General features: G+C 43.7%; 1 protein-coding gene and 1 long non-coding RNA gene across 3 annotated transcripts in view; one reads left to right on the top strand and one right to left on the bottom strand.

Moving 5' to 3' along the window:
- The window catches only part of STX5 (syntaxin 5), a 68,530-nt gene that overhangs the window by 38,907 nt on the left and 3,233 nt on the right, over positions 1-26,390 (bottom strand). The window contains exons 2-3 of one of the 2 annotated variants that reach the window (XM_075837296.1): positions 22,468-22,505; positions 2,654-2,868 (exon numbers count right to left, since the gene is read on the bottom strand). In XM_075837296.1, the coding sequence (XP_075693411.1) occupies positions 2,654-2,854 (201 nt within the window). In that variant the 5' untranslated portion in view covers positions 2,855-2,868; positions 22,468-22,505. Of the gene's footprint in view, positions 1-2,653; positions 2,869-18,516; positions 18,742-22,467; positions 22,506-26,390 lie in introns of those variants that run through there. The other variant, XM_075837295.1, reaches the window with a different exon arrangement.
- Positions 18,649-21,684, top strand: LOC142660615 (uncharacterized). The gene is made up of 2 exons (XR_012850537.1): positions 18,649-18,862; positions 21,572-21,684. It is a non-coding gene; the product is annotated as an uncharacterized LOC142660615 (long non-coding RNA).

The raw sequence follows: 26,390 nt of genomic DNA, 5'->3' as shown, positions 1-26,390 counted from the left end.
TATAATAATACTTGACGTGTCATAGTCACATGACAGGTCAGAATTTTTGATCTGTGATGACCCGGGTGCTGAGCCACCCACAGATCGCTGAAACAAAGTGTCAGAAGTGCTCAGCCTAGCTTAGTGTTGGAATCAATTCGGCTCTTCTGAAGACGGGCTCATAGACTACTGTGAGCCCCTCCAGCAAAACCAAGCCTCCTTGGGAAGAGTCGAAGCCATCCCATTACAGCTGAAGGGGCACCACACTGAGCGCTTCTGCTCCTTTGATTGGTTGGGGCTCAGCACCCGGACACCCTTCGCTCAAAACTTATGAAATGTCACTATGACATGCAAAAAGTTTTAATCGATTAGGTGTTTTAACCAAAAGAGACACAATGTAAGTTACCACAACAGGTCAGTATCTAAAAAGGGGACGTAGGGAACCTACTTTCAAAATCCCGATAGGGCATTCTGAGTTCTTCAAGGAAAAAAGTTAGCGGTCCAGCACACGATATGATGTGAAAAAATACAAAAACTGTTTAAGTCAAAATTAAAACAAAAAATGAAAAAATCCCGGGAGAGAATGCCTACACGTTTCAAACTTTTCGGTTCTTAATCATAGCTACTCTCTGATGTATAGAGTCTGCTTTTTTGGATCAGATATTGGGAAAAACAAGGAAGTGGGAGTGCTTAGAATTAACCCCTTCAAGTTGATTGGCTATTGGGTACACCGTTTCTTTGAACATTTTTAGCAGCATACTAAACAGAATCACAGAAAATGAGACAAAGTACAATGCAAACAATTGAATAAACAGTATAAGTGAAGCATTATATTATATTAGATGCATATGTACTCCCCTCTGTAGATTAAAAGATACAAAAAATACAATCTATTTATCTGTCTCCTGGAAAGTTGTGTCTTTTCACAAATTAGTCCATTCATAAATCAGGTGCTTGGATAGCCTCACTATCCAAGCGCCTGATTTATAAATGGACTAAATTTCTGAATAGACAACTTTCTAGGAGACTTTCTGTTTAGTATGCTGCTAACTTGAAGGGGTTAATTCTAAGCACTCCCACTTATCACACATATCGTGTGCTGGACCTCTAACTTTTTTCCTTGGATTTCTACCTACTCCCGGCGTAGCTCTCTTGCCCGTGCACCGAATAATCATGGAATGTGGCGTCTTTAGTTCGAATGAGTGGACCAATTTTTCTTGTATATTTTTTATATTCAGAGTTATTATAGGGGGAATCACCCACTTGGAATATTGGGCAAAGAGTCTTTAGCGCTGGGAGACCCGGCGTGCCTGAGCAATACATAGACATGCTTCATTTCCTCTGTGGTAAAGGGGAATAGGACTGCTGATCGCTGGTTGTCACATTAGCGGAACCACCAGTGATCAACTTATTTTCGGTGGACACTTTAAATGGAGAAGAGCAATTGTAACAAAATAAATGTTAAAATACATAAAATCTAACTCTAAAATGAAGATTTATCTTCGAAAAGTACCAAATACAAGCATATTCAATTATATGTCCTATCCGCTATACCAGAATGAAGGGAAAGGAACCCAACAGTCGTAGCACCAACAGAGGTTGTAAATTTTTTTAAATCAATTTTCGTTTAATAAGACTTTAGACTTCGTTCACATCTGCGTCTATGTTAACGCGGTTCTGCTCAGTCATAGGAACAGAACGAAAATACCAGAAGCCCTGGATCCGTTGCATGATGGACACGGTCAGCACCATTCTTCCAGCATGACGTCTCTCGTTTTAGGGTATGTGCACACGATAGCAGGCATTTACGTCTGAAAAGACAGACTGTTTTCAGGAGAAAACAGCTGCCTCGTTTCAGTCGTAAATGCTCCTCCTCGCATTTTGCAAGGCTTCTCTGACAGCCGTAAATTTTGAGCTGCTCTTCATTGAGTTCAATGAAGAACGGCTCAAATTACGTCTGAAAGAAGTGTCCTGCACTTCTTTTGACGAGGCTGTATTTTTACGCGTCGTCGTTTGACTGCTGTCAAACGACGACGCATAAATTACAGGTCGTCTGCACAGTACGTCGGCAAACCCATTCAAATGAATGGGCAGATGTTTGCCGACGTATTGTAGCCCTATTTTCAGACGTAAAACGAGGCATAATACGCCTCGTTTACGTCTGAAAATAGGTCGTGTGAACCCAGCCTTACTGGACAAAAGAGTAGCACATCCAACGACTAGTGATCGTGAACAAAGCTTAGTGATATTAAGAAATATAAATACACAGGATTTCATCAATTCCATAAAAGGGGTTGTCTCAAGAAGATGGGCAGTTCCGCGCACAGGTCCTCCTTCCAGGAGCTAGAATGAGAGCAACGAGCTGTCCATGTATTCTTCTGAATGTCTGAATGCAAGAATATATTTCCCCTGCAGCGGAAATGTCTGGCAGGCCATGGCTTCTCACAGCAAAATCAGCCGCAGCTTAAATGTGAAAGAGCTCGTCTCTACTGAGACAATCCCTTTAACCACCAGCAATAATATTTGCTCAGAGCAGTATATGGCATTCTTACACAGTTATCATGTAGTGCTAGAATAAAATGCTTCGTAGTGTTCATTGCATTTGGTATTCTTTCCAAAAATGCGCTGGATTCAATCTCGATTTACCAATAACAATTATTTTTACAGCACTTACCTGGCGTCCACGCAAAGATTTGCAAGCAGACATGAATTCTGCAGTGCGGTCCCGGCAAGACATGTTATCAGTTGGTGGAACAAAAGTACGGTGAAGTAAAACTTCTGAGGTGGCTTGGGAGAGCAGGACCTGTGTCTGTGGGGGTCCTACGTATACTCCGTTCTCAGTGTTTCGGGAACCGTGACGTTTACGAGCGTTCATGGGTCCTGGGCCAACTGCGGAAAAAGCTCAAATTATTAGATGCCATAACATGCTTTGCTAAACAAGACAGACTTCGAAATAATAATAATAATAATAATATAATAAAAAGTACTTTGTGATCTTCTCTAAACAGCCCCAATGTACCCATCAGTCACCTTCTATGTAAAAAAAAAAAAACATTTTGGAAGCACAAAAGAATAACTTTTTCCTCAGGTCTTTTAACCCATCACCACAGTATCCTAATCTTAGTAACGGAACTCAACTCTATGGGCAGCATAGCTCAGCACCTTGCAGCACTGTGGTCCTGGGTTCAAATGCAACCAAAGACAACATCTGCATGGAGTTTGTATGCTCTCCCTTTGTTTGTGTCGGGTGTTCCCGTTTCCTCCCACACCCTAAGAACATACCAAATAGGGAATTTCGATTGTGAGCCCCAATGGGAACAGCAAGGACCTCCTCTGTACAGTGATGCGGAATAGAACAGAAATAAACTCTGAGCACGGTAACCACCAGAACAAAAAAACCTCTTAAAACAGACAAAGGTTTTTCAATAGTCAACGCTTTCACATTAGGAGGGCCACTAATACGGCTCTTGACTACACCAAAGTGTTGCACATTATTTTTAGCAAGGACAACAAGGTGTGCCCTGCGAAATGTGAGCTGAGCCAGCCAGCCAGCCACAGTTCCTCCAAAATAGTGCCAATCACAGTACCCTCACTAAGGGTCAGTTAAAGGGAAACACTTAACCCTCCATGCTGTGCTGTCTGTCCTCCTCTAGAACATAGTTACTGCGTTGGGGGGGGGGGGGGGGGGGGAGTAGGTCCTCTGCATGGAGGGAGATCGGTATGGATAGATATTGCCATACAATTAATCTATAGGCCTGTCTAAACATTAAAATGTTACATTTTGTTCTTCAATCCATAATATTCTTGCTTAACTTTCTTCTCCATTTTTGCCATATAAAGGCCTGACGTGTATTTTTGTCACATCTTGTATCCCCCCCCCCTTCTTTTGCGTTACCGCCATTCAGTCTCTTAGACCCTGTACTAATTTGGTCCACTTCAACTTGTTGCGGTCCTATTGCAGCAATAACGGGGTGAAATCATTTTCCATTCCGTGTCTCTAACTATTTGGGATATATCTCCCCAGTATCAAGATCGATTTACTTCATTGTCATTATGGCACTCATTCACATTAAACTTGATTAACTTACACACCATATTCACTGCAGTGTTGTTCAACGATGTATGTATGGCCGCCTGAAGCTCCCCTAGAGATCATTGATGCTTTATGCATCCATCCTATTGATCGCGGAGTTACTAAGGGGCCGTCTTACTCGATGGACGCAATTTGTGACGTCTTACTCTCCGATTGGTTTAGATCTTGGTGACGCGACCACGGGAGGTGGGGCTTTAGCCATATAAGGCTCTAGGGTTTCCCCGGCGTGCGCTAGGCCAGTTATCAGTGTCTAGTGCACGCCGGAAAACCAAACAAACAGAATATGTGCTGACCGGCATTTCGTTATAGTCAGGCAATTTATACCCCGGAGGACACTCCCCTATGCTTTAGGGGTGCAGAAATGCGTTGGGAATCTTGCCTATCTGTGGCAATCAGACCAACCAACATTTGTTAGCACCTTTATGGAGCTTATTTAGTGTACTCCCACCATACATATCTCTCATACTCCACTGTGCATCTATGATCTGTGTTGCCAACGCCTGTACCCAGATCCTGCATTTAGTGCCCTACTTTTTAGAATTTTTTAAACGTTTAGACAGGCAGTGAATTTCTATAATTAAACCTAAACGTATACCTTCTACACTAATATTTTTTGGAATGAATATATAGATGACAAGAAGCAGCTAGAGTTTCAAAAGATAATTCATATCTACCCAATTGCATGGATGTACACGGCCCAGGCAAATTCCAGTTAATATCTTATTATACAGAAAGACAGAAAAAAAAAACAGCACCAGTTTCAAACATTATGTTTTAAAGTAAGAATTCACAAGAGACCCCCTTTCCTACACTCAACATAGTAAAAGAACCTATACGCTGTGGGTGGAAGTGTGGAGAGCAGCTGGAGCATTCTTTGTTTTACTGATCTCCTTTACGATCGTATCCTCAAAAAGGGAATATTTTAGTTAACAAAATTTAAAAAAAATAAAGGAAGTTGATGAAAATGCAAGTCCCCAATATACATTACCAGGTTTCGGAAGGCCACGTTCAAACCGCACGAATTTGCCATGTACAAATCCGCTATGAATTTATTTTAGAAACTCAGATTGCTGCAGCGGATTTGCAGGAGGTTCCCCATCTGGATTAGCCCTATTGTAATTCAATGAAGCTAATCAGCTGCTTTTTAGCACAGATTACACGGAAATGCAGATATTTTTCCAAGTGTTTAAATGGGGAATAAAATATCCCATTCACATGCATTGTCACAGAATGTGAGCGGATTCAGGCACGAAATCCCGATTCACACTAGCATGTATGATTTGCGTCCGCAAATAAACAGATAGTTTGTCATGCATATGAAGTAGTGCGTTTTTATTGATTTTAGGACCATAAATTCACATCTATCCAGGTCTTTGGAGTGTGCTGGCTGATGGGATCTGCTATTAATCTGTGTGTTCAGGCAAGGGCCAGCGTCCGCACCCAGCGAACCCAGGCAACTGCCGGGGCCCACTACCCTTGAAGGGGCGCTGACATCATAGCTCCTCCAGGAGTGGAACTCTCGGCCAGAGCATTGCCAGCGCTCTTCGGGAATTCCGCTTCTAGAAGGAGCCAGTCTAGGAGCGGAATCTCACCCCCCCCCCCCTCCCTGGTCGTGCCAAACAACCTCCCTCGCCGGTAGTGCCACACAGCCCACCCCCCCCCCCAGTAGGTAGTGTCTTTGGGACTTCCTCTAGTAGTGGAATCCCCAGCCAAAGCATTGCCGACGCTCTGACCGGGGATTCCGCTCCTGGAGAAGCCCATGACGTCACTGTCCTTATATGCACAGTGACGGCAGGGGCTCCTACAGGAGGGGAATCCCCAGCCAGAGCATCACCAATGTTCTGGCTGGGGATTCCACTACTAGAGGGAGCCCCAAAGGCACTACATACAGAGATGGGGCTGTGTGGCACTACCAGGGAGGGGGGGCTGTGTCACTATCTACACATGGCACTAAATTTATGGAGTATAAACAGGGCCTGACTTCTGTATGGGGGCACAAAGTGTCATTTTCTGCCATTTAACTGCCATGATCTCCTTGCAAAGGGGCCCACTAAGTCTGTGTGCCCAAGGGCCCACATAAACCTGAAGCTGGCCCTGCTTTAAGATAGGGCTACACAGACATTTAGTCAAACGTGAGTGTCAGTAAAAATAGCTAGTCCGACTGATGCTTGCAAGGTCGCCGGTGACTATTACAACTAGTTTGCTATCAAAATGACACATATTGACTTGGCAATTGTTGCCCACTCTTCCTTGCAGATTACAGTGTTGGTGGTTTATTTAGAGCCTTCCACCAGAGGATTTATTATTTTCCATACTCTACACAGAATTTTAATTAAATCACTGGATTAGGACTAGAGTTTTGTTTTAAAATGTAACTTTTACTCGTAACTTTTTTAAAAAAGGTGTGCAATACAAATGACACACTAGGACAAGGCTATTTACGACAAAAAAATAAATCTTCCTTAACCCCTTCCCGCACCTTGACGTTAATGCACGTCAATGTGAGCAGTCACTTTGCGCACCTTGACGTGCAGTAACGTCAGTGCTTTGACAGTTAACCGCCGCGCAGCGCTACACCGCAGTGGCGGTTAATTGCAGGGTGTCAGCCCTGCATTCCCCATTGCCGATCAGCGGCCCATCGCGGCGTTTGATTTTGAACGCCACAATAAAGGTGTTTAGCGCCGATCGACAGCCCCCATGTGAAATCACGGGGGCTGGCGATGGTACCCATGGCAACCGGACGCCAGACAATGGCTTCCGGGCTGCCATGTACAGAAGCCTATGAGGACTACCCGGAGGGTGGTCGTCTTAGGCTTCCTGTGAGTGTGACTGTTACGTCACAATGACAGTTGGAATGCATTACACTACGTGTGTAGCGTAATGTATTCCAGCAGCGATCAGAGCTTTTTTTCCTATAATAAGTCTTTTATTAAAGGAAAAAAAATGAATACGTAAAAAACAAAAGTACACATATTTGGTATCACCGCGTTCGTAACGACCCCAACTATAAAACTATAATATTTTTGCCGCACGGTGAACACCGCAAAAAAAAAAAAACGAAAAACAATGCCAGAATCACTATTTTTTGGTCACCACCCCTCCCAAAATATACAATAAAAAGTGATCAAAAAGTCGCATGTACGTCAAAATAGTACCGATACAAACTAAAACCCGTCCCGCAAAAAACAAGCCCTTACACAGCTTTTTGGACTGAAAAATAAAAAATAAAAACTTATTGCTCTCAGAATATGGTGACACAAAAATAAATTATTTTCTAAAGAAGTTATTTTATTGCGCAAACGCTGCAAAACATAAAAAAAACTATATACATATGGTATCGCCGTAATCGTACCGACCCGCAGAATAAAATATAATGGTCATTATAGCCCAGGGTGAACGCTGTAAAAAAAAAAAAAAAAAAAAAAAAAAAAAAAAAAAAATCAGAATTGATGGTTTTTGTTCACCTGGCTTGCCGAAAAATGGAATAAAAAGTGATCAAAAAAATGGCATGTACCCCAAAATGGTACCAATGAAATCTACAGGATTGTCCCGCAAAGAATAAGCCCTCACACGGCTCCAGTGGTGAAAAAAATAAAAAAAGTTCTGGCTCCCAGAATATAGCGATGCAAAATGTGCAGTGTTCCAAAAGAGGAGAAGATCAGGCGCCATTTATAAGTGCCACAAAGGCCACATATCTGCCGATTATTATTTATTTACCGCATTATTATACCCTCTTATTATGCCCCTGATGTTCTCTGCCCAGTCTACATTTGCCCCCACATTATAAAAACTGAAATACCAGCAAAACGCCAGAGATACTACCAAGCAAAATCTGCGCTCCAAAAGCCAAATGACGTCCCTCCCTTCTGAGCTCTACAGCGTGCCCAAACAGCCGTTTACGTCCACCGATATGACATCGCCATACCCGGGAGAACCCGGTTAAAATGTTATGAGGTATTTGTGGCACAAACTGGGCACAACATATAGTGCACTAAAATGGCACATCAGTTGAAAATTTTAATTTTCACTCTGCACCATCCGCTGCGCATTAAACCCTTCGCGCACCATGACTTAACAGCATGTCGTGGTGTGGGGGGCGATATATGGAGCGTCTCACCCACTGAGCCCGCGCCATATGCTGCGGGTGTCCGCTGTGTATTACAGCTGATACCCAGGACTAACGGACAGAAACAGCGAACACGCTGTTACAGGAGCCTGTAAAAATGACAATATACTGCAACATACTGCAACAGTGTATTCTACCAGTGATCTAACGATCGCTGGTTCAAGTCTCCTAGGGGGACTAATAAAATATGTAAAAACAAAAAGTAAATAGTTATTATTAGTGGAAAAAATAAAATAAATATTTAAAGTCCAAAAAGAAACCCTTTTCACATTTTTTCTCTAAAGTAAAAAAAAAAAAAAAAAAATACACAAAATTGGTATCGCTGCGTCCATAAAAGTCCAAGCTATTACAATATACCATTATTGAACTCACACGGTGAACGCCGTGAAAAATAAAGTATTTTAAACAGCAAAATTACAGTTTTTTGGTCACCTTCGCTCTATCAATAAATGTAATAAAAAGTGCTCAAAAAGTCTTATCTACCAAAAAATGGTACCAATAAAAACTACAGCTCGTCCCGCAAAATATAAGCCCTCACACCGCTCTATTGACGGAAAAATAAAAAAGTTGTGGCTCTCGGAAAGCGGGGAGGAAAAACGAAAAAGAAAAAAAAAGCAAAACATGGTTCAGTTCGGAAAGGGTTAATTTCTTTCTAACGAAAAAAATATTTATGACTACATGTGGGGTATTGCCGTACTCGGGAGAAATTGCTTTACAAATGTTGGGGTGCATTTTCTCCTTTATCCTTTGTGAAATTTAAAAAATGCAACATTTTAGTGGAAATAATGTTGATATTAATTTTCACGGCCTAATTCTAATAAATTCTGCAAAAGACGAGTGGGGCCTAAATGTTCACTATACCCCTAGATAGATTCCTTAAGTGGTGTCGTTTCTCAAATGGGGTTACTTTTGGGGGGCTTCCACTGTTTCGGTCTCAGTGGCTTTGCAAATTCGACATGACACCCAAAAACTATTCCAGCTAAATTTGAGCTCCAAAAGCCAAATAGCGCTCCTTCCCTTCTAAGCCCCGGTGTGGGTCCAAACAGCAGTTTATTACCACATATGGGGTATTTACGTAATCAGGAGAAATTGCTTTACAAATGCTGGTGTGCTTTTTCTCTTTTATTCCTTGTAAAAATTAAAAAATGTCTAAGTTCTTACAGAAAAAAAAGTCGATTTTTACCTTTACAGACTAATTCCAATGAATTCAGCAAAACAACTGTGGGGTCAAAATGCTAACTTTACCCCTAGAAAAATTCCTTGAGGGGTGTAGTTTCCAAAATGGGGTCACTATTGGGAGGTTTCGATGGTTTTCATCCCTCCAGTGCATTGCAACCGCGACACGGCACTGAAAACTATTCCAGCAAAATCGGAAATCCAAAATCCAAATGGTGATCCTTCTCTTCTGAGGCCTGCTGTGGGTCCGAACAGCAGTTTATTACCACATATGGGGTATTGCTATAATCGGAAGAAATTGCTTTACATATGTTGGGGTTTTTTTTATACTTTATTCCTTGCAAAAATGAAACATTTCTAAGTTTTTTCACAAAAAAAGCAGATTTTCATCTTCACATAATTCAAATAAATTTAGCAAAAAAACTGTGGGTTCAAAATCCTAACTATACCCATAGATAAATTCCTTGTTTTTTTTTTACGGTGTTCACCGTGCGGGATAAATTACATAATTGTCTTGTAGTTTGGGTCGTTACGTACGCGGCGATACCAATTATGTATAGTTTTTTTTTCATTTTTACGGTTTTTCCCATCATAAAAGACTTCGGCCTCATGCACACGACCGTAAAAACTCCCGTTATTACGGGTCGTAATTACGACCCGTAATAACGGGCTCATAGACTTCTATTGGCGACGGGTGCCTTCCCGTTTTCTCACGGGAAGGTGCCCGTGCCGTTGAAAAAGATAGAACATGTCTTATTTCAGGCCGTAATAACGGCACGGACAGTCCATAGAAGTCTATGGAGCTCTCGTAATGACGGGTGGCTACATGTGTGCACCCGTCATTACGGCAGCGTTGCTAAGCGACGTCAGTAAATAGTCACTGTCCAGGGAGCTGAAAGAGTTAACTGATCGGCAGTAACTCTTTCAGCACCCTGGACAGTGACTACCGATCAGTATAAACCTGTAAAAAATAAAAGACGTTCATACTTACCGAGAACTTCCTGCTTCCTCCAGTCCGGTCTCCCGCCCGTTGCCTTGGTGACGCGTCCCTCTCGACATCCGGCCCGACGTCCTGGATGACGTTTCAGGCCATGTGACCGCTGCAGCCAATCACAGGTCAATCACAGGCTGCAGCGGTCACATGGACTGCCGCGTCATCCAGGGATGTCGGGCTGGATGTGAAGAGAGGGACGCGTCACCAAGACAACGGCCGGGTAAGTATGAATTTCTTTAACTTTTATTACAGAAAAGGCTGTCCCTTTTCTCTATCCTGCACTGATAGAGAGAAGGGGCTGCCGATTAGTGCAGTGCTATTTTGCCGCCAAAAACGTGCCCGTAAATACGGGTGGAATACGGGTGACACCGGACCCATATTTACGGGCACGGGTTCGTAAATACTGGTGCAAAACGGGTGGAATACGTGTGACACCGGACCCGTATATACGCCAGTATTTACGGGTGGGAAAAAATACGGTCGTGTGCAGGAGGCCTTACTATGGGAAAAAAGTCAGTTTAGCTTTATTACTATTTGAAATGTGTGTGTTTTTATTGTTTTACCACATTTTTATTATCTTTTTTTTACTTTTCTGACTTGTCTCACTAGGGGACATGAGGGCCTGATGCCCCGATCGCTACTCTAATACACTGCACTACATACGTAGTGCAGTGTATTAGCGCTGTCAGTTATTCACTGACAGCAAGCCTATGAGGACACGCCGCAGGCGGGTCCTCATCGGCTCCCGTACAAGGCAGACACGGACGCCATTTTGTGGCGTCCGATTGCCACAGCAACCCAGCGATTGCATCACTGGGTTGCCGGTAGGGTGAAAACCTATCAGATGCTGCGCTCTATTGAGCGCAGCATCTGAGGGGTTAATCTGCCGGATCGGAGAGTAGCTCCTGTCCTGGCAGTTACAGGAGGGTGCCAGCTGTATAATACTTCTGCTTCTGAGCCCGCACCATCACTGCGCCGTACATATACGGCGCTTTGCGGGAAGCACCTCCCGACAGCGCCGTACATGTACGCCGCATGTCGGGAAGGGGTTAAAGAGGCTCTGTTACCAGATTATAAATGCCCTATCTCCTACAAAATCTGATCGGCGCTGTAATGAAAAACGATAATTTTTGAGCAAGTTATGAGCAATTTTAGATTTATGCAAATTTGTTTCTTAATGCCCAACTGGGCGTTTTTACTTTGGACCAACTGGGCGTTGTGAAGAGAAGTGTATGACGCCGACCAATCAGTGTCATACACTTCTCATTGTTCCAGCCCAGCTTCTTTCACTGCACAGTGTGATTGTGCACAGCGTGGTTGTGCAGTGAAAGAAGCTGGTACAGCTTTGAAACGCGTAGCCACCATTGTTTTACAATAAACAGACACTTTTTTCATATTACTTCGTCTAACACCTTCAAAATCTTTCAACAGCCACGCAGCAGCGCCTTGCAAGATCCTCCCTTTTCCACTTATCCTTCCCTATCTCAACAAGCGGTGACCGCATAGCTTACCGGTTTGGATCCCGGCAGCAGCATTTGTGGATTTTAGTTTTACCTTATCCAAGCACTGGGTGAGCATGGTATACTACTATTGACATTTCACCTAAACCCAATTGACCTGCACTATGTGGCGCCGTGCCTGAGGAAGTGTGTAGTTTCTCTCCGATGAATCGTCAAGCTCTCGCACGTATTTGAAACCAGATAAGAGACTACGAGGTCCAGTTGAGGACCTGCCTAAATTGATGACCCTAAGGCCCTGTTCACACTGAGTTTCTTTACGCGGAAACCGCGTCGGAAAACGCGCCAAAAAATGGTGAGGCGGACACGTTTTTTTACCACGAGCAGTAAAAATCAGCGACGTGCCCCATCTTCGTGCGTTTACGCCTCTGACCTCCCATTGACATCAATGGGAGGCAGAGAAAGCGTATTTTGCTGCGTTTTTTTCCCGTGGCACTCAATGGGTGCGAGCGAAAAACGTGGCAAACGTCGTGCAGGCAGATGAAAATCTGACTCAAAATTCCAAATGGAATCTTGAGGCAGAATTTTCTGCCTGCAAAAAACTCTGTGTGAACTCAACCTAAGGGTATGTGCACACACACTAATTACGTCCGTAATTGACGGACGTATTTCGGCCGCAAGTCCCGGACCGACCACAGTGCAGGGAGCCGGGCTCCTAGCATCATACTTATGTACGATGCTAGGAATCCCTGTTACTCCGTGGAACTGCTGTCCCGTACTGAAAACATGATTACAGTACGGGACAGTTGTCCTGCAGAGAGGCAGGGACTCCTAGCATCGTACATAAGTATGATGCTAGGAGCCCGGCTCCTTGCACTGTGTTCGGTCCGGTACTTGCGGCCGAAATACGTCAGTCAATTACGGACGTAATTAGTGTGTGTGCACATACCCTAACACTGCTCCTTCCATTCCAGGCACTGCCATGTGTCCACACAACATATTTGGACCACTTTGGGGGTATCTCTTTATTCGGTACAAATGGGCCAATAAATGTTGAGGTGCTTTTCTTCACTTGCATGCTCTATGTCTGAAAAATATAGTAGTTTCCAAAATAGGGTAACTTTTGGTGGTTTTCCACTGTTTTGGTCCCTCCCGTGCATTGCAAACGCGACATGGCACTGAAAACTATTCCAGCAAAATCTGCGTTCCAAAATCCAAATGACACTCCTTCTATTCTGAGCAAACAGCAGTGTATTGCCACATATTGCTGTAATCGGGAGAAATTGGTTTCCAAATGTAGGGGTGCATTTTCTCCTTTATTCTTTGTAAAAATGTCTATGTTTTTTTTTCAGAAAAAAAAAAAAGTAGATTTTCATCTTCACACACAAATTAAAATAAATGTAGCAAAAAAAAAAACTGTGGGGGTTAAAATGCTAACTATACCATTAGAAAGATTCCTTTAGGGGTTTAGTTTCCAAAATGGGGTAACTTTTGCCGAGTTTTTACTGTTTCGGCCCCAAAATCCCCTAGGTGCTCCTTTGCTTCTGAGGCCTGTGCTTCACTCAGTTAGCGCACTAGGGCCACATGTGGGATATTTCTAAAAAGTGCAGAATCTGGGCAATAAATATTGAATTGCAATTTTTGGGAAAAACTTTGTGTTACAGAATTTTTTTTATTACATATGAATTTTAGCAAAAAAAAAAAAATGACATTTGTACATTTCACCTCTAGTTTGCTTTAAAGGGAAGGTGTCATGAATTATTTTTTTTATCATATTGCTTTTAACCCGTTAGTGACCGGCCCATGGTGTTTCTACGTCGGTCACTAACGGGCCTTATTCCGATGCCATAGACTTTTTACGTCGCGGCATCGGAATAAGTAAACAGAGCAGGGAGGTGTCAAATCTCCCTGCTCTCAGCTGCTAGAGGCAGCTGAGGGCTGGGAGCGTCCCTGCTCTGCCGTGTGAGATCGATATTAGTATCAATAGCGAGCACCGCATCTGAGTGGTTTTGGAGAGAGGGAGGGAGCTCCCTCTCTCTCCCACCGACACCCGGCGATACGATCGCCGAGTGTCTGTGTCTCTAATGGCAGCCGGGGGTCTAATAAAGGCCCCCAGGTCTGCCTGGAGTGAATGCCTGCTAGATCATGCCGCAGGCATGACCTAGCAGATGCCTGTCCGTGTTAAACGGCCAGGCAGTAATACACTGCAATACAAAAGTATTGCAGTGTATTATAATAGCGATCGCAGAATCGCATATTATAGTCCCCTAACGGGACTAGTAAAAAAGTGAAAAAAAAGTTTAATAAAGTTAATTTTAAAAAAAATTTGAACAAAAAAATTAAAAACCCAGCTTTTCCCCTTACAAAATGCTTTACTATTAAAAAAACAAAATAAAGTTAAAAAGTTACACATATTTGGTATCGCCGCGTCCGTAACGACTCCGACTATAAATCTATTACATTATTTAACCCGCACGGTGAACGCCGTAAAAAAATAATTAATAAAAAAGTATGGAAAAATTGCTGTTTTCTGTGAATACTGACTTTAAAAAAATGTGATAAAAAGTGATCAAAAAGTCGCATCTACTCCAAAATGGTACCAATAAAAACTACAAGTCGTCCCGCAAAAAGAAAGCCCTCATACAACCGCATCGGCGAAAAAATAAAAAACGTTACGGCTCTTCAAATATGGAGACACAAAAACAAATCACTTAGAAAAAAAAAGCGTTTTTACTGTGTAAAAGTAGTAAAACATACAAAAACTATACAAATTTGGTATCGTTGCAATCGTAACAACCCGCTGAATAAAGTTATGGTGTTATTTATACCACACGGTAAATGGCGTAGATTTAGGACGCAAAAAAGAGTGGCGAAATTTCAGATTTTTTTCTATTCCCCCCCCCCCAAAAAAAAAAGTTAATAAAAGTTAATCAATAAATAATATGTCCCCCAAAATGGTGCTATTAAAAAATACAACTCGTCCCGCAAAAAGCAAGGCCTTATACAGCTATGTCGACGCAAAAATAAAAACTTTATAGCTCTTGGAATGCGACGATTGAAAAACGTAAAAAATAGCCTGGTCATTAAGGTCCAAAATAGGCTGGTCATTAAGGGGTTAATGTAATATCTTCAAAAATTGTATTCTCATGTTTTACTTTTTAATGTTTTCTGACTTTTACTTCTCTATAGGGGCTGCCATTTTTTTTTTTCATCTCTGTATGTGTCGATTAATGACACATACAGAGATGGAATATGGCACATACAACCCCATAGAGAATGCGAACGGGAGCCGTTCCATTATCAGCTGCGTGCGCCACTCCGACACAAACCAAAACGAAGCTTGTTCGTAGAGCGAAATCCGGCGTCATTTTCATGTGGACCGGAAGCCGCTGCCAGACAGTATGACGACTACTTCCGGCCACAGCTTTCAGTTATATGTTCAACGAAGCGGAGGCGCAAGGAAGAGGAGGGTAGATCAGCGGATGCGGCGGCAGGAGCAGGTGTATTATGTTTGTGTGTATTATGTTCGTGTATTACTGTCTGCTGAGCCCTGTATCTAATCCTCCTACACTGTGCAGTCGCTCAGAAAATTGCGGCACACAGTGTAGGAGGTTTGAAGACATTCAAACCCTTCCTTCTCCTGGCACTAACCAGAAGAAGGGAGGGGGGGGGGGGATTGTGTGAGGACACTAGAGAGTGTGTGTCCACCCCAAATTTGCCGCATAAATCAATGAGGTTGCTTTACCACTGTGACCATCTGCAATTTGGGTACTGCTCCCTCTAGTGGCCAGAACATGGAAATGTTATAAATTACAATCTAATTTATAATATTTCCTGACTTGTGAAAAAATTAAAACAATGTGTAATCACTTAAATAATAATCGTTTAACTAAAAAAAATATATATATTTCTCGCAACACATTCCCTTTAATTCCTCTGAAATGCCTAAAGGGTTAAAACACTTTCTGAATGCTGTTTTGGCGGGTGAAGTTTTCTAATATAAAAGGCCCTATATAAGGCCCTCAAAGCAACTTCAGAACTGAACTGGTCCCTGAAAAAATAGCCTTTTGAAATTTCTTTAAAATATGAGAAATTGCAGCTAAAGTTCTAAGCCTTGTAACGTCCTAGAAAAATAAAAGGATGTTCAAAAAAAACATGCAAACATAAAGTACACATATGGTATATGTGAAATAGTAATTATTTCGTGTGGTATAACTATCTGTCTTCCAAGCAGATACATTTAAATCTCGAAAAATGGTAATGTTTGCAAATGTTCTCTAAATTTTTGTGTTTTTCACAAATAAATATTGAATTTATCGACCACATTTTTTCACTAACAAAAGTACAATATGTCACGAGAAAACAATCTCAGAATTGCTTGGATAGGTAAAAGCATTCCGAAGTTATTTCCACATAAAGTAACATGTCAGATTTGAAAAAAATTGGCCTCGTCATCAAAGCCAAAACATGCACAGTCCTGAAGGGGTTAATACAATGGTAGTCGATAAGAGATGTAAGCAAACGTATGGCACACAATAGCATGCATCAGGGGCCATAGGGAGAAAAAAAAAAAAACAAGGTCTGAAGGGAGAATAACTGCATAAAATGCAGTCTCCACTTAAAGAGGCTCTGTCACCACATTATAAGTGCCCCATCTCCTACCTAATCTGATCGGCGCTGTCATGTAGATCACAATGGTTTTTATTTTGAAAAACGATCACTTTTGAGCAAGTTATGAAGAATTGTAGATTTATGCTAATTAGTTTCTTAACGACCAAGTGGGTGTTTTTAACTTTTGACCAAGTGGTCGCTGTAAAGAGAAGTGTATGACGCGGATTCTCTTCATTCATTTTAAGCTGAACTCACAGCACAGCGTGATTTCGCGAGATCATGCCGTGCTGTCACTTACCCCGACATTAAGGGTATGTGCACACACACTAATTACGTCCGTAATTGACGGACGTAATTCGGCCGCAAGTCCCGGACCGAACACAGTGCAGGGAGCCGGGCTCCTAGCATCATACTTATGTACGATGCTAGGAGTCCCTGCCTCTCTGCAGGACAACTGTCCCGTACTGTAATCATGTTTTCAGTACGGGACAGTAGTTCCACGGAGAGGCAGGGACTCCTAGCATCGTACATAAGTATGATGCTAGGAGCCCGGCTCCTTGCACTGTGTTCGGTCCGGGACTTGCGGCCGAAATACGTCCGTCAATTACGGACGTAATTAGTGTGTGTGCACATACCCTAACTCTACCGAAGTGTCTTGAGAGTGACTAGACATTGCCTCTAGCCAGGATGCGATGTCTATTCACACTCCTGACACTTCGGTAACGTTTCTGTGGGAGTATGTGACAGCACAGCGAGATCACGCGGTGCAGAGAAACAAGCTAAACACGAATGAAAAGAAGTGTATGACGCTGATTGGGTACTGATTGGTCAGCGTCATACACTTCTCTTTACAATGCCCACTTGGTAAAAAGTTAAAAAACACACACTTGGTCATTAAGAAACTAATTAGCATAAATTGTCCATAACTTGCTAAAAAATGATCATTTTTCAAAATAAAAACCATTGTGATCTATATTACAGCGCCGATTATCAGATTAGGTAGGAGATAGAGATTGTCATAGTGAATGTGATTTTCTGCAACGCGATGTCAGGTAAAATCCTAAATCTATTTATTGCATGCAAGTTTGAAGCACGATATCACACAACGTTCAATAAGTCCAATGGTGCTGCAAGATCCCGGCATTATTACATGCCATCACCAAAATAGGATAAGTTCACACCTGTACTGGAGATTCCATTCGGAGCCTACTTTGACAGTTCTGTCAGATATGATGAAAAGAATAGCGCAGCACGCACTACTACTGTTGCCTGCAGAACCCTGATGGATCTCATTATAAGTTATGGGATCATTTGTACGATGAATCCGGCACTGTGCCATGGCTTCCGTTCTACACAGTATACATGACACAAATGTAACTAGGAGGCCAAATTGTATATGCGTTCACCCAGGCCCCGGTTATCTTCAGAGTCTCGTGTTCAGTACACAGTTAATGAGCTTTATTCGAAAGTTCCTGGGAGAAATCCTTTAGGGCTGTATACACACGTTGCCCCTGCTATCACCTGCACTCAATTTGAAGACTGCGCCAACTTGCATTAAATTAAGTGCAGCTTAAAGCTGTTTGATTTAATAGCTGCATGTATTGGCTGCAATACTGCGGCGCCATTTCAATCAAAAAGTTTTTAGCTGAACTCAATTTGAAAGTTAGCGTGGTATTGGACCAACACATATGTACACAACCAGAAAGCAAAAATCTCAGCTGGTGCCTGTTACCAACTCTGGACACAAAAAAAAAGACAAACATGGAGCACTTGCTGTAAAATGGCCAGCCCCACACCCTGCTTGCTTTAGGGGTATAACTTATAACAATCAGGTCGCTTTGGGGTTCAAAACCACAGTGAAAACATATAAACAAAAAGCTTTCACGGCCACAACACATCAACAAGTGGGGATTCCACACCCCTAGTAACTACTGCCCTCCAACCTTGCGACCCCTTCTTATGACGTCATTGATATAAGCCACAATAACCCCTCTGTCTGAGAGTAGAGTAATGGCTCCCTTATAATACGAGCCCCCTCTCAGTACAGAATAATCCTACGTGTACGATTAATAGTACTTACGTTTCTTTTTTTTGCGTCACAGTTCTCCGTCTGATCCACTGGTCACTACCGCTCACTGGTTAGGTCTATGCCGGGAATTTCGCTGACGTCTACGCCACGTATTCAAGCGTCACTTATTCCTGTGTACCTCAAGTCGCAGGCTGATGACGTAAGGAAAAGAGGCGGGCACTTGAGAACCTGGAAGTGGTGTGTGGTGTCGTAGCACGGTCGTGTCTACAATGTAGTTGCCCCTGGTAGGTACGATGTCACCGGAAGGGGCGGAGCCTATCGGGAGAATGAGCAAGACCTCCCACTGAGTCTCCATTTCAGACACCTACCGAGCAAGCGCAGCTGATGAAGAGCATGAGTGAAGTATTTCTTTATAGGAATATATGCTAGGGGTCTGAAAGGAGTGAGGTATTTACAAGTGACTATATGTGGGAGAGCAGGGGAGTATTTACATAGGACTGTATGTTGCAGGTAGTGTGGTATTTACATGGGGCTGTATGTTGGAGGGGGCATAATGTATTTATATGGGACTGTATGTTAAAGGTGTGTAACTATAGGGGTCGCAGCAGTCGCAATTGCGACCGGGCCCCGAAGTCAGGGCCCCCTCGCCATGTCTATAAAAAGTTACTATTGTAACCGGGGCCTATTATGTAATAAACTACACGGCCCCTGTTACTGTAGTAATTGACAGTATACTTACCCTCCTCGTTCCAGGGCGCAGCGGAGGTTCTGACATCTCTTCGCGTCGTGACGTCACAACGCTGTGCGCTGCACATGACGTTGTGACGCTGGATTGAGTCAGGACCTCTGCTGCAGCCGGAGTCGAAGAGGAGGGTAAGGCTGGATTCACACGAGCACATTACGTCCGTAATGGACGGAACGTATTTCGGCCGCAAGTCCCGGACCGAACACACTGCAGGGAGCCGGGCTCCTAGCATCATAGTTATGTACGATGCTAGGAGTCCCTGCCTCGCTGCAGGACAACTGTCCCGTACTGAAAACATGATTACAGTACGGGACAGTTGTCCGGCAGCGAGGCAGGGACTCCTAGCATCGTACATAACTTTAATGCTAGGAGCCAGGCCCCCTGCAGTGTGTTCGGTCCGGGACTTGCGACCGAAATATGTCCCGTCCATTACGGACGTAATGTGCTCGTGTGAATCCAGCCTAAGTAGTCTGCTGGTGCACGGGCTGTCCAGTCCCTAAAAATTGATAGCCTATCCTCTGGATACAACAATTTCCAAGGAACAAGGCAGCACATCCAAAAATAGGAATTTTATTTAACCACAAATGCGACGTTTCAGTCCAGCAGGACCTTTCTCAAGCATGCTGTAAAGTAGGGGTCTCAAGCACATGGTCCCTGGGGCTGTCATCTGTGGCCTGCGGGACACAGAGCCGCTAGTACAGGCTCTTCTCCGGAACTCTGGAATTCCCTGGCATCGCTTTCCATATATAGACAGTGTGTCAGGGTCTTCCCCAGAGCGGAGTCCCGGGCAGAGCGCTAGTATAGGCTCTGCTCTGGGACTCTGTGGAATTCCCTGACATCGCTGTCCATATATGGACAGTGTGTCAGGGTCTTCCCCAGAGCAGGAGTCCCAGTGATGTCAGAAGCACAGCTGGTGTCCCAGGAAGAGCTAACTAGGGCTCTGCCTGGGACTCCAGCTCTGGGGTTGCGGCTGACATCCATGTTCATATATGAACAGTGATCTCAGGAGTAGAGCTGGAATCCCAGGCAGAGTGCTAGAAGAGGCTCTACTCCGGGACTCCAGCTCTGGGCAAGCCCCTGACATCACTGTCCATATATGGACACTGATGTTAATTGCTTCCCCAGAGTTCCGGCGCAGAGCCTATACTAGTGCTCTGTTCCGGGGACTCCGTCTCTGGGGTTGCCTCTGAAATTACATTCCGGTCCAGGAGGATCCCCTGACGTCACTGTGTATGGACAGTGACGTCAGGGGCTCCAACAGTAGAGGAATCCCCAGCCAAAGCGTCGGCAACGTGCTGGCTGTGGATTCCACTCCTAGAGGGAGCCCCAATGGAGCTATCTACTTGGGGTGTGTGTGTGTGTGGCAGCATCTGCGGAGGGCACTGCGGCAGCATCTGCGGAGGGCACTGGCATTATCTAGGGGTTTGTGGCAGCATCTGCAGAGGGCACTGTGGCAGCATCTAAAAAGGGGTTGCCCAATCTTGACGTGTGTCTGCCAACTGAGCCGCCGGACTGTGTTTAGCGACACTTAAACTGGAAAACTGGATTGTTGAAATAAGCACGTGGAGAAATATCTCAAATTTTAAACCCAGCGGTATAATTATAGTAATGTAGTGTTATTATAGTGTTATCGTAGATCAAATAACTAACTGATTAACAATAATTTAGTATTGTATTACATTTGAAAGTAATGCGGCCTGTCAACGTCACATTTTTTCTATATGTGGTCCACTTACCCGGCTGATTTTGAGACCCCTGCTGTAAAGGCTTGCACCCATCATATTACATACAATTTTCACTCCGGTGCGGTGATCACATGCCTTTCTTCAGCTATCCTCTGGATAGGCCGTCAATAACCTATGAGTCTGACTGCCGGGACCCCTGGCAATCGGCTGTTTTGAAGGGGGTGCACCGCTCATACGCTCGCTGCTTCCCCTTCGTTTCGGTCATTTGCTCACACTGTGAATCGTGGTGTTGCGGCTGATGGAATTTTGAGGCAGATTTTTCTGCCTGCAAAAAACTGTGAACAGGGCCCAATGCCTCATGCATACAGCCGTGCCCGTAATCACGGCCCGTGGTTGCGGGCACAGTTAGCCGTGGGCTGCATTTTCTGCCCGTGCTCCCATACAAAGTATGGGAGCATGGCCTGTAAAATACGAAAAGTAGGACATGCTCCATAATGCCCGACACAGTTCTACGGCACGGATACCTATCTGTAGCAATACGGAAAGTTGTCCGCGCCAAATAGAACCGAATGGGTCCGTGTGGAGATTTTTTTACGGTCTGGTGCATAGGGCCTTACTGTTTGCTGTGTCTAAGCCTACCACATGTTACTAATGTTGTGTTTTTGTTTTTTTACAGGTTGGACTACGTAGCATTCAAGGACTACTTCGATGATCGCATATTTTTTTTATTCTCAATAAAAAGGTTGAGGGTTGTTTTTTTTTATTTCAATAAAATATTTTTTCTGTGTATTTTGAATTTTTTTCTTTTTTTAAAATTATATTATTACTGCCTTAGCCCGCCCGCCCGCATTACTGAGTGACAATGTCTATTACTAAGGAGAGGCTTAGTGTAGCTGGTGCAGAGGCTAACTCTAAGGGTATGTTCACACGGCAACGTCCTTTACGGCTGAAATTACGGTGCTGTTTTCAGGAGAAAACAGCACCGTAATTTAAGCCGTAATGGCATGTACAGGCGTCTTTCGCTGCGTCCATTACGGATGTAATTGGAGCTGTTTTTCCATGGAAAACAGCTCCATTAACGTCAGAATAAGTGACAGGCACTTCTTTGACGCGGCGCGTAAAAAAAAAAATGACCGTCGGCACAGAACATTGTAAGACCCATTCAAATGAACGGGCAGATGTGTGCCGACGCTTTTGAGCCGCATTTTCGGATGTAATTCGGGGCTAAAACGCCTGAATTACGTCTGTAAATAGTGTGTGTGTGTGTGAGCTCAGCCGTACCCCTGTTATTACCCCCGCTACCCACCACCACCAGGGGTGCTGGGAGGAGCCGGGTACGATCCTGTACCTGACCATTTGTTCTCATGGATGGTTATTGGGGTGGCTGCAGGCTGGTATCAGTAGGTTGGGAAAGCACCAAAACTGTGGCTCTACCCACCCTGGTAATGCTATCCGGCTGCTGCTATGTTGTATGTGGCTGATTATGAAAAAATGGGAAGAAACAACTCTCACAAACCTACAATGACATAGAATATTTTATCAAAATAAAAAAAACACACAACCCTCACTAACCATTTTATTGAGAATCCGATGTATTCCAACAACCGAACCTGTAAAAAAAAAAACCACAAACACACAAAAAAGATTAGTACCACCTTAAAAAAAGCAAAGCAATTCTTAAACTAACCTTTCCTAAGTCCAGTGCTGGAGCCGCACTGTCAGCGAGCTGGGCTCTATAGCTAAACCGATCATGTGGGATAATGTTTGCTGGGCTGCTGTATCTAATCCTATCCATAGCTGTAGGGTCGTAGTGCTATAGATATTCTATCTCATATATATATTTTAAAAAATGAGGGGGGGGGGGGGCATACGTATTGGAGCTATTGCCCCTGACGTTTTAAGACCTTAGTCACACCCCTGGCTGCTGGTGCTGCATCGTTGGGTCACTTAGGAGAAAGCTGTGGTCTGTCGGCCATGCGAAGATTTGGGGGGGGGGGGGGGGCAATAAGAACTTTTGCATTGGGGCCCCTGCGCCTAATGTATTTATATGGAACTGGATGTTGGAGGAGCATAATGTATTTAGATGGGACTGCATGTTTTGGGGGAGTGATGTATTTACTTGGCGCTGTGGTGGAGGATAGTGATGTTTATGTGGGACTGCATGTTGCAGGGGAGTGATGTTTATGTGGGACCATGTTGGAAGGGGAGTGATGTTTACATGGGACTGCATGTTTGAAGAGGTCTGAGGCAGTGGGGTCTGCAGGATGAGGCGAGTGATAATTTGCAGAATAGGATGTGAGGATGGAGGTAGCCCATAGAATGGAGTTGCTCCTGGTAGGATTGATACTCTGCTCATCGTGTTGTCAGCGATCGTGTGACTTTTATTGGGCTTTTATCTTCACTAACTTCATCAATCCAGTGTTTTACCCACCCAGTCTATGAAACACAGCGGCATTAGGACTCCAAGCCAGTCCCCAGACGTGCCGAAAACCTTCGGTCACCTACCTTCAGCAGTGCTCGGTATAGTTACTACCAGGATTCAGTGGTATAATCTCTGACACATTGAACCTGATTTTCTTTTCAGTGAATAAGTAAGTGAGGTCTTGGTAGCCCATTCCATGGCCCTGGATCTCAGGATGAAGAAGCCTACGCCTTACACCTCCTCCTTTATGACCAAATGCATAGGACTGGGTTCTCGTCATCCAGCAACATTTGCCACGTGAACACACCAAGGCTTTTCTGAAATAAGTTAGGGAATCTTCTGGCATAGCCCAAGTTGAAGGGGTATTTCCATCCCATAAAACGATTGCACACTGTCAGAATATGAAAGGGGCTTAGTGCTGCATCCCCGTCATTGTTCTCCTATGTCACTGCAGCACAGTCCTATTCAAATTAATGGGACCAGCAGCACTTCGCTGCACCATCAGGCCAGGAGCAGCACTTTTTATGGAAAACTTAGTCTTAAACTTGGTCAGATTTGAACTCTGCATTTGAACCATATTTATTTCACAACGGGCAATAATTCAGTATCTGAAAATACCTCTGATCTGCAAGCAGGACCGGTTGTTACACGTCAAGCACCGGATGCAGACAAGGTAAACATTTGCTTTATGTACTCGCTATGTAAGCAGTGCTGCTTAGAAAAGTGGGAATTAAAGGGGTTTTTCACACTAAACACGTTTCCCCTATCCACAGGATGGGGGATATATGTGTGATCACTGGGGATGAAAACCAGGGACTGCAAGTCCCCTGAAGTGCCCCATAACAATGGAGAGCTGGTGTGCATGCTTGGCTAGTGCTCCATTCACTTCTATGTGACTTCTGGGACTGTGGTCTCTGCCAGCTGCATAGAAGTGAATGGAGCGGTTCTGAGGACTTTCTGTCGCCCGTTCTCATTGCTGGGGGTCGGACCCCCATTGATCACACATGCATCCCCTCTCCTGTGGACAGGGGATGCATGTGTTTAGTGGAGAAAACCCCCTTTAAATGCAATTTCCTGCTCGTGTAATTGGGGTACACAGGACCATGGGTGAGTCCTGGGCAGGGCCGTATTTGCCACTAGGCCCTGGGGGTGCAGTGACTAGGGCGTCCAGCGGGGAGGGGTGGCTGCAGGATAGTTTTTTCTTAAAGAGGCTCTGTCACCAGATTATCAAATCCCTATCTCCTATTGCATGTGATCGACGCTGCAATGTAGATAACAGTAACGTTTTGTTTTTTTTTGTTTTTTTTTTTAAAACGATCATTTTTGGCCAAGTTATGAGCAATTTTATATTTATGCAAATGAGCCTTTCTAATGGACAACTGGGCGTGTTTTCTCTTATTTCCAACTGGGCGTGTATTGTGTTTGTAACATCTGGGCGTGTTTACTTGTTTTACTAGCTGGGCGTTGTGAATAGAAGTGAATGATGCTGACATATGATGTTGACAAGCACTTCTATTCACAACGCCCAGCTAGTAAAACAAGTAAACACACCCAGATGTTACAAACACAATACACGCCCAGTTGGAAATAAGAAAAAACACTCCCAGTTGTCCATTAGAAAGGCTCATTTGCATAAATATAAAATTGCTCATAACTTGGCCAAAAATGATAGTTTTAAAAAAAAAAACGGTACTGTTATCTACATTGCAGCGCCGATCACATGTAATAGGAGATAGGGATTTGATAATCTGGTGACAGAGCCTCTTTAACCCCTTAACGCCGAAGGACGGATATATCCGTCCTCAGCAGCTGCTAGTTCGCGCAGGAGGACGGATATATCCGTCCTGTGATCGCGCGGGTACTGACAGTTTACCCACGCGATCAGCGGCAGGAGCACGGCTGTTATACACAGCCTGGCTCCTGCTGCAACTGCCGGAATCGAAGCACGCGCCGATTCCGGCAGTTTAACCCATTAAATGCCGCTGTCAACAGTGACAGCGGCATTTAATGTGTTTGACAGAGGGGGGAACTCCCTCTGTCTCCCGATCGGCGCCCCCGCAAACAAATCGCGGGTCGCCGTCGGGTTTCCATGACAGCCGGGGGTCTAACAAAGACCCCCAGGTCTGTCTTCAGCATCTGCCTGTTAGGCGATGCCAGAGGCATGACCTAACAGGTTACCTGTCAGTTTTACACTGACAGGCAATAATGCTTTGGTATACGAAGTATACCAAAGCATTATATATGCGATCGGCATATCGCATAGTGAAGTCCCCTGGTGGGACTAAAAAAAAAAAAGTAAAACCGTTAAATAAAGTTTGTGAAAAAAAAAATAAAAAAAATTACAGTCAAAGTCAAATAAAACTACTTTTTTGCCCCAAAAAGTGGTTTTATTTAATAAAACGGTCAAAACAAATCACACATACACATATATGGTATCCCCGCGATCGTAACAACTTGACCAATAAAATGAACACATTAATTAAACCGCCGGATGAACGGCGTCCAAAGAAAACGCAAAAAACAACGGCAAAATTCTCTCTTTTCTCCCATTCCCCCCATAAAAAATAAAATAAAAGTTCATCTATAAGTCCTATGTACCCCAAAATAGTACTAATGAAAACTACACATTGTCCCGCAAAAATCAATCCCACGTACGGCCACATCGACGGAAAAATAAAAAAATTACGCCTCTTGGAACGCGGCGATGCAAAAACAAGTAATTTTTTTCTAAAAGGGTTTTTATTGTGCAAACGTAGAAAAAACATATAAAACCTTTACACATTTGGTATCCCTGTAATCGTGCCGACCCATAGAATAAAGTTAACATGTTATTTACGCTGCATAGTAAACGGCGTAAATTTATAACGTGAAAATTAATGCTGGAATAGCTGCTTATTTTCAATTCTCTCCTAAAATAAAGTTAATAAAAGTTAATCAATATGTTATAAGCATCTAAAAATGGTACAATTACAAAATACAACTCGTCCCGGAAAAAACAAGCCCTTATACGGCTATGTCGACGGAATAAAAAAAGAGTTACGACTCTTGGAGTGCGACCGTGGAAAAACAAAAA

Source organism: Rhinoderma darwinii, chromosome 9, assembly GCF_050947455.1.
Source record: "Rhinoderma darwinii isolate aRhiDar2 chromosome 9, aRhiDar2.hap1, whole genome shotgun sequence".
NCBI classification, from domain to species: domain Eukaryota; kingdom Metazoa; phylum Chordata; class Amphibia; order Anura; family Rhinodermatidae; genus Rhinoderma; species Rhinoderma darwinii.
The sequence above is the reverse complement of the archived record's forward strand: the minus strand, read 5'-3'. Positions and strand labels throughout refer to the sequence as shown.